The sequence below is a fragment of the Ranitomeya imitator genome, chromosome 6 (assembly GCF_032444005.1).
Source record: "Ranitomeya imitator isolate aRanImi1 chromosome 6, aRanImi1.pri, whole genome shotgun sequence".
Taxonomy (NCBI): Eukaryota; Metazoa; Chordata; class Amphibia; order Anura; family Dendrobatidae; genus Ranitomeya; species Ranitomeya imitator.
Genome location: NC_091287.1, coordinates 329905531 through 329914559, shown reverse-complemented (window position 1 = coordinate 329914559; position 9029 = coordinate 329905531). Strand labels below are relative to the sequence as shown.

Genomic DNA, 9029 nt, shown 5'->3' with positions numbered 1-9029 from the left:
TGGGGCCCCCTATATTTTAGGGCCAGAAAGGCTACGCAGACAGCTGTGGGTTAATATTCATAGCCTGGGAACAGCCATGGGTATTTTAACCCCTTCCCGGGCCTCAAATATTGGCCCACGGCTGTCTGCCTAGCCTTTCTGGCCTAAAAATATAGGGGGACCCCAACACTTTTTTTTTTTGGGGCCCCCTATATTTTAGGGCCAGAAAGGCTACGCAGACAGCTGTGGGTTAATATTCATAGCCTGGGAACAGCCATGGGTATTTTAACCCCTTCCCGGGCCTCAAATATTGGCCCACGGCTGTCTGCCTAGCCTTTCTGGCCTAAAAATATAGGGGGACCCCAACACTTTTTTTTTTGGGGGCCCCCTATATTTTAGGGCCAGAAAGGCTACGCAGACAGCTGTGGGTTAATATTCATAGCCTGGGAACAGCCATGGGTATTTTAACCCCTTCCCGGGCCTCAAATATTGGCCCACGGCTGTCTGCCTAGCCTTTCTGGCCTAAAAATATAGGGGGACCCCAACACTTTTTTTTTTGGGGCCCCCTATATTTTAGGGCCAGAAAGGCTACGCAGACAGCTGTGGGTTAATATTCATAGCCTGGGAACAGCCATGGGTATTTTAACCCCTTCCCGGGCCTCAAATATTGGCCCACGGCTGTCTGTCTAGCCTTTCTGGCCTAAAAATATAGGGGGACCCTATGTATTTTTTTAGGGGGTCCACATATATTAGTAACCCTAATTAGTAACCCTTTAATAGGATTAATAATGGATAGGCGTCTTATTGACGCCTCTCCATTATTAACCGTGCTTAATGCCACCTTACAATAGCAACCCTATCATTAACCCTAGGATCCCTTTAGGGTTAGGGTTAGGATCCCTTTAGGGTTAGGGTTAGGGGTAGGGTTAGGATCCCTTTAGGGGTAGGGTTAGGGTTAGGATCCCTTTAGGGTTAGGGTTAGGGTTAGGATCCCTTTAGGGGTAGGGGTAGGGTTAGGGTTAGGGTTAGGATCCCTTTAGGGTTAGGGTTAGGATCCCTTTAGGGTTAGGGTTAGGGGTAGAGGTAGGGTTAGGATCCCTTTAGGGTTAGGGTTAGGGTTAGGATCCCTTTAGGGTTAGGGGTAGGGTTAGGGTTAGGATCCCTTTAGGGTTAGGGGTAGGGTTAGGGTTAGGATCCCTTTAGGGTTAGGGTTAGGATCCCTTTAGGGTTAGGGGTAGGGGTAGGGTTAGGGTTAGGATCCCTTTAGGGGTAGTGGTTAGGGGTTTTGAAAACGGACACACGGTCCTTGAAAACACGCTGACATCTGTAGAGATACATTGATTTTAAAGTGTCTACGTGAGTCAGTGTCTCAGGTAAGTGATAAAACTGTCACCTCACGTACCGGAGCCACTGACGTGTGAAATGCAATGTCAAATTTTTAAACATTTGTGCTGTAAGAAAACCTCTTAACTCCAACATGGAAGTTGAGCTAAGCCCACCGTCATCAGGGGCTTATCTACCCATTCTGGTATACTGTAGATAAGCCCCCGATGTATCCTCAAAGATGATTAAAAGAGGTTAGATTATACTCACCCAGGGTCGGTACCGGTCCAATGAGCATGGCGGTCTGGTATAGCCCCTCCCATCTTCTTATGATGACGTCCTCTTGTATTCACGCTGTGGCTCATCTCCCTGGTGAGGGCACAGCAACGTACTGCAGTAATGCAACGTAATGCCCTCAACAGGGCAGACAAAGTAGGCCTGCGCAGGAGCCGCAGTGTGAATACAAGAGGACGTCATAACAACAAGATGGGAGAGGATGTACCGGACAGCAACGCCCATCGGTCTGTTACCGCCCCTGTGTCACTATAATCTAACCTCTTTTGATCATCTTAGAGGAAACATCGAGGGCTTATCTACAGTTCCCATTTTGGGGGTGACAGGTTCCCTTTTAGATTACTTATCATTTGGATATAGTATGTAATGACACTATTCTATTCATTGTAGGTTCGCGATATACCTTGTATATGGGATGCCGCTGATGTGTCCTACAAGGACAAATATTTCCGAGACCATTGCTGGACCAAGATTGTGAGGGACCTCTATCCGGAGTGGGATTCCCTGTCCATTGCAAACCAATTGGAAATTGGTAATTATATTGTTACCGATTATTATTAATATTATTATTAGAGTTTATGATACATTTACTTTGAAAATATATATACCGTATATACTCGAGTATAAGCCGACCCGAGTATAAGCCGACCCCCCTAATTTTGCCACAAAAAACTGGGAAAACTTATTGACTCGAGTATAAGCCTAGGGTGGAAATGCAGCATTTACCGGTGAATTTCAAAAATAAAAATAGATCATTATTTCCCCATAGCTGTGCCATATAGTGCTCTGCACCGTTCATATTTCCCCATAGGTGTGAACCATATAGTGCTCTGCACCGTTCATTATGCCCCCTAGCTGTGCCATATACGGTGCTCTGCACCGTTCATTGTGCCCCATAGATGTGCCATATACGGTGCTCTGCACCGTTCACTGTGCCCCATAGCTGTGCCATATACGGTGCTCTGCACCGTTCACTGTGCCCCATAGCTGTGCTGTGCCATATACGGTGCTCTGCACCGTTCACTGTGCCCCCCCTAGCTGTGCCATATACGGTGCTCTGCACCGTTCACTGTGCCCCATAGCTGTGCTGTGCCATATACGGTGCTCTGCACCGTTCACTGTGCCCCATAGCTGTGCTGTGCCATATACGGTGCTCTGCACCGTTCACTGTGCCCCATAGCTGTGCTGTGCCATATACGGTGCTCTGCACCGTTCACTGTGCCCCATAGCTGTGCTGTGCCATATACGGTGCTCTGCACCGTTCACTGTGCCCCATAGCTGTGCTGTGCCATATACGGTGCTCTGCACCGTTCACTGTGCCCCATAGATGTTCCACATAAATTTGTGCCGCCGCTGCCGCAATAAAGAAAAAAAAACACATACTCACCTCCCTTGATTGCAGCTCCCGGCGTCTCGTTCCGGCGCCTCCATCTTCCCGGCGTCTCTGCTCTGACTGATCAGGCAGAGGGCGCCGCGCACACTGTATGCGTCATCGCGCCCTCTGCCTGATCAGTCAGAGAGCGCAGACGCCGGGAAGATGGAGGCGCCGGCCGGGAAGATGGATCGGCGCCCGGCGGCTGGAACGAGGACAGGTGAATATAACATACTCACCTAGTCCTGGCGATCCTCGCGCTGTCCCCTCCTGTCTTCGGTGCCGCAGCTTCTTTCTCTATCAGCGGTCACCGGCACCGCTGATTAGAGAAATGAATAAGCGGCTCCGCCCCTATGGGAGGTGGAGCCGCTTATTCATTTCTGTAATGAGCGGTCCCACGTGACCGCTGAAGAGAGGAAGAAGCTGCAGCGCCGAAGCCCGTGGGACGGCAGGGACAGCGCGAGGATCGCTGGGACTAGGTAAGTATACCTCAGCGCCCTCACCCCCTCACCCGCCGACCCCACCGCTACCGTGACTCGAGTATAAGCCGAGGGGGGCACTTTCAGCCCAAAAATTTGGGCTGAAAATCTCGGCTTATACTCGAGTATATACGGTATATATATTTTTTTTTTCTTAGAAAAAAATGTCAAGCAGAGATGGAGGTCAGTTCGTGACCGGTACAATAAATTCATCAATACATGTGACCGTAGTGGATCTTCTCCAAGTCGAATAACGTTTCCTTTTTACGATGAACTGCAGTTCCTGCTTACAAGCCGGACTTTGCGGAGGTAGGTTATAAACCACTAATATATATGTAGCCTCATCAATGTTGCCATGTGGTGTAGCACAGTTGACTGCGTATTGAATGCTGTGTCCTGCCGCAGCGTTCAATACACAGCATCCAGATGTTATACCATAGTGAAGAGAGCATTTTCCAAAATCCTGTCTGCGCTATGATTCCAAAGATGGAGTTGTGATAGCTATGGCACCACACCATGTCTATTTATCTTGTGTTGGCACTTTGACTGCGCAAGATAACTAGCACATTGTTTGGATAGCATGTGGTGATAACGCATGTGTTAAATCAAAACATGCATTATCAGCACACATGCCAAAAAATTAACAGCGTTTTGGAGTAAGCGGCCTTTATGCTGTTCCTAAAATGTTGCTCCTCCGCAGCGGTCATAATTAATAACTTTTTTCCTTTTCTCACACAGGACTGAGGGAAACCTTTCCAACCCGCCTCCTGTGGATGACCACTCCGAAGATGGAGCAGGCACTGATGGAGCAGGCACTTCCTCGGGAGCGGGAGGGACAATTTTTCCATCTCTTACCACAGCTTCTGCTGAAGCCGCATGTCCAGCAGCTGCTGCAGGCACATCAACTGCAGCAGCTGTTGGATCATCTGGTTCGTCAGAAGCTGTGGTAACAGAGAAGAGAGCTCCCTATCCGGTGGCAGGAGAGTCCATTAAAAAAAAAAAAAAAAAAAAATGAGGATAAAACTGAGAAGATGGCCAGTGACACACTTGATTTACTGAAACAATCCTCAAGTGAGGACCAGTGTGACTTTTTTGCATTGACCATTGCCCGAAAGGCACGCTCACTGCCACCGGATAGGCAGTCTCTCTTCATGTCTCTGTGCCAAACATCCCTCACCGCTCTGGAGGACCCTGCTCCAATTGAGTCATACGAGAATGTTTTGACGGGGGTTTTCGGACTCTTTCGCCCACGACCGAAACCCAGTGAACCGCACTATAGAGTGTCTTCCTACACCCAACCGGCACAGAATTTTTCTGGAGGAGGAAACACAAGCCTGGGACCATCAGCAAGTCAATCTTTCATGACTGACACAAGTAGCTCATATGGGTGTTCCCAGGAATACACCTACTTGCATTAAGATGCAATTGTTTTTGAAAAAGTTAGTTCAGTTTTTCATATTGAAAAAATTTTTCTCAAGTGTTTGGAAAAATTTAGTTGCTCGTTAAATAAATGAATGTTGATCAAATGTCATCTCTGATTTTTAGATACTTTACATACTTAGCTGACAGGTGTACGGTGTCATGGCTATATGGGGGCTGGACTATGGGATGGACATAGTGTGATGGCTGTATGCGCACTGGACAATGGGATGGAGAATAATTCTTAGTTAAGAATTTTATATATACAATACTTATTCAATCCAAAAACAACCAAATTAAAATAAGAATTTTTTTTATTAACCATAAATAAAAATTACAAATTATTTTGTTCCCCAAAAAAATACAACAAACAAAATTGAATATCGATGTTGATTTTGATTAATAGGGATCTTGACATCTTCTATCTTTTGGTATAGATCTTCCCATCTTGGTCAGTCAATGTTCTTCCATCCTTCTCTGCTGCTCAGGCTGCCCAACACCAGCACAGGAGTATTGCCAGTGCACGGCACCTTCTGGACTCATGAAGTAGTCAGTGAAGGATTCTCTCACACGCACACCCGAGTTGGACGGCCTTCCCAGACCCACGTTGACCACTGGATTAAATATTGGCTGCTGGTACTCCACATCTACGTCAGTGTTGTACTCACGAGCATAGTTGTGGAGTACACAGCAAGCCTTAATCACAGCATCAACGGTGTCTGTGTCCAACTGGATGGGTGTGTGAAAGATCCTCCACTGACTAGTCATGATCCCAAAGGTGCATTCCACATATCTGCGTGCACGACTCAGCCGATAATTAAAAATCCTTCGCCGGGCATTCAGTCCCCTTCGTGGGTATGGGTGCAGCAGGGTTGTCGTTAAGGGAAACGCCTCATCCGATACCATCACAAAGGGTACTGGATGTGTGGAACCCGGCAAAGGTCTTGGGGCTGGGAGCGTTCCGTCATCTTGAAGAATTTGCATCCAAATCTGTGACGTTCGCAACACCCGAGAATCCCCAGTACTACCATAGGCACCAACGTCAATGGCAACAAATTTGTAATGTGCATCAGCCACCGCCATCAGGACCACTGAAAAATACTTCTTATAATTAAAGAAGCGTGATCCTGATCGTGGTGGCTGCTGAACCCTTACATGTTTACCATCGACTGCACCTATGCAGTTTGGGAAATTGGCCACAGACTGAAAGCCTGCTGCAACCTGCAGCCAAGTCTCCTCGGTTGGGGAAGGCATCACTATAGGCTGCAACTTCTGCCAGATGACGGTACATGTGCACCTCACAATGTTAGAGATGGTGGATTTACCAACCCTAAATTGGAGGTGCAGGGATGTATAGCTCTCTCCTGTGGCCAAAAATCTGCAAAGAAACAAAAATGAATATTAGAAATGTCACACAAAAATACAATAAAACATGTCAGCAGTTATGGGCGCTATAATATGTGTTCAGCCCCTTTCATGTTTTATCTAAAGTATTCTATAATGCTGCCCTTAGTAACACGGCACAACACAAGGGTATCAATAAATAAACCACCAGTCACATCAGAAGGGACTTGCAGGTCCGTGTCCAGCCACTCCAATGTTTAGCCAACGACACCACCCTCCTACTTCCTTCAACGCACTAATCCGGCCTGTTGAGGGCAGAAGTAAGTCCTGCAGTGAGCGAAGGCAAGAAAAGGAGACAGGCCCAGCGCATGCACATCTGCGCACTTTGCTCTATCCTCATCAGGACCAGAAAGTACATCTGCGCAGAAGAGAGGTATCGCAAGAAGGGAGGCGCACAAACTGGACACAGCAAGATGGGATAACATTACAAAACACACACACGGGTATGATGTATCTCCACTGACCCAGGGCCCAAATTATAGAATTCTGTAGATAAGGCATAAAATACAGTGGGCACATCTGGTAGCACACAAAAATGTTTACATTTTCCTGGCGTGTTATAAACATGATATTTCCGGTAAAGCATTTGCCCGTAAAGTATTTGCCCGTAAAGCAGAGCACAGTGGTGATGTCACCGCTCTGCTTTCCGTCCAGCGCACTTACTGCAGGGAAGCTGACGCTGCGGGACGCGACAGGAATGGATTTTTTTTTTTTACAATTATACAATGGTAACTAGGGTAAACATCGGGTTACTAAGCATGGCCCTGCGCTTAGTAACCCGATGTTTACCCTGGTTACTCGGGGACTTCGGCATCATTGGTCACTGGAGAGCTGTCTGTGTGACAGCTCTCCAACGACCACACAGCGACGCTGCAGCGATGGACATCGTTGTCTAGATCGCTGCAGCGTCGCTAAATGTGACGGTACCTTTATTAGTTTGTCAGTGTCTCCGAGACATGTGAAAACTTTCATCACACATACCGGACACACGGACATGTGAAAGAGCCCTAATAACATTCAACCCAAAAATTATTTACTTACCGCAAGGTGATGAGCAGCCTTTCCTCAGCAGAGATGGCCTTCCTCATAAAAGTGTCTTGCAGTGTGAGATGGGGGGAAACTATTGCCAGAAGTCGGTCGAACGCCAGGATTGGCAGACGGCAAAATGAAACGAACTTTTCCGGGTATCTGAAAATGTAAAAAAAAAATAAAAATTGTTACATAACATATCATAACATTTGTGGAAAAACATTACTTTGTATTTTCATGAATTTCTACTTACTTCCGCAAATCATTATAAAGCACATAAAAGTGGCCTTTTTGTGTACGTTCTGCAACAAGCGGGTGCACCCACAGTCTTTTCCGTCTTCTCTCCTGCTGCTGCCTCTAAAATAAAAAAAAATACATTTTTTTTACAACACAACACTGTGAAAATTAAGAAAAATCAAGATGTCGGTAAAGCGCTGTAGAATATGTTTAGCGTAAAAAAAAAAAAAATGCACTTCAGCTTACCTGCTGTCTATGCATATTCAAGATTTGCAGCAGCAACCCCAGCATAAGTATCCGGTGCGGCCTGCGGACGTGTACCTGCGGCATATTTTGGTAACTTCCACTCATGTTTGCACAAAATGGAGGATGAAAGAAGAAGGGGATGGACAAGGAAATGACATCATTATTTTTTTTTTTTGTAACTGAAGTTTGTCAAGTTTCCAGAGCTTTATTTAGGTAAAAAACGCAGACAATCTGCACTAAAAAACGCACTGAAAAACGCACCAAAAACGCACCAAAAACGCACCAAAAACGCACCTGCGTTTTCTGCCATGAGCTGCAGATTTTAGTGCAGAAAAAAAAGCTGGAAAATCTGCAATGTGTGCACATAGCCTTATAAGTAAATTTCTAGTAACTAATTTGGTGATGCAACAGATGGAGGAAAATGTATTTTCTCCAAAAATTTCTTATTTTATCATGTTTAAATGTATTGCCGTTGTTTAGGAGTTTCTTATGCCAATATCATAATTGGGACACATTGTTAAATTAACCACAATGTATCTGAAAATTATAGAAAAGAAAAATAAACAGCAAGATTAGAGGACTGGGGGGTCTGCAATACCAAGATAGGTTATTACACTTGGGGCTATTTAGTTTGGAAAAACGAAGACTAAGGGGTGATCTCATTTTAATGTATAAATATATGAGGGGACAGTACAAAGACCTTTCTGATGATCTTTTTAATCATAGACCTGAAACAGGGACAAGGGGGCATCCTCTGCGGTTGGAGGAAAAAAGGTTTAAGCATAATAACAGACACGGATTCTTTACTGTAAGAGCAGTGAGACTATGGAACTCTCTGCCGTGTGATGTTGTAATGAGTGATTCATTACTTAAATTTAAGAGGGGACTGGATACCTTTCTGGAAAAGTATAATGTTACAGGTTATATATACTAGATTCCTTGATAGGGCGTTGATCCAGGGAACTAGTCTGATTGCCGTATGTGGAGTCGGGAAGGAATTTTTTTCCCCAATGTGGAGCTTACTCTTTGCACATGGGTTTTTTTTGCCTTCCTCTGGATCAACATGTTAGGGCATGTTAGGTTAGGCTATGGGTTGAACTAGATGGACATATAGTCTTCCTTCAACCTTAATAACTATGTAACTATGTAACTACTATGTAAGATTTTGAAATCATTTAAGATTTACTTAACTGCTTACCTACGTATGGTTTAAATACTTACGTTATCAAAATAATGTCAAAGGGAGT

At 45.4% G+C, this 9029-nt stretch overlaps 1 protein-coding gene across 1 annotated transcript; it reads right to left on the bottom strand.

The window, feature by feature from the left end:
* Positions 1 to 5188: 5188 nt before the first annotated feature.
* Positions 5189 to 8038, bottom strand: LOC138642595 (uncharacterized). Its single transcript, XM_069730855.1, has 4 exons — positions 7783 to 8038; positions 7553 to 7656; positions 7312 to 7458; positions 5189 to 6244 (listed from the first exon to the last, which is right to left on the bottom strand). The coding sequence occupies exons 1-4, from the start codon at positions 7885 to 7887 to the stop codon at positions 5323 to 5325; spliced, it is 1278 nt and encodes a 425-aa protein (XP_069586956.1). The 5' UTR covers positions 7888 to 8038; the 3' UTR covers positions 5189 to 5322.
* Positions 8039 to 9029: the final 991 nt, after the last annotated feature.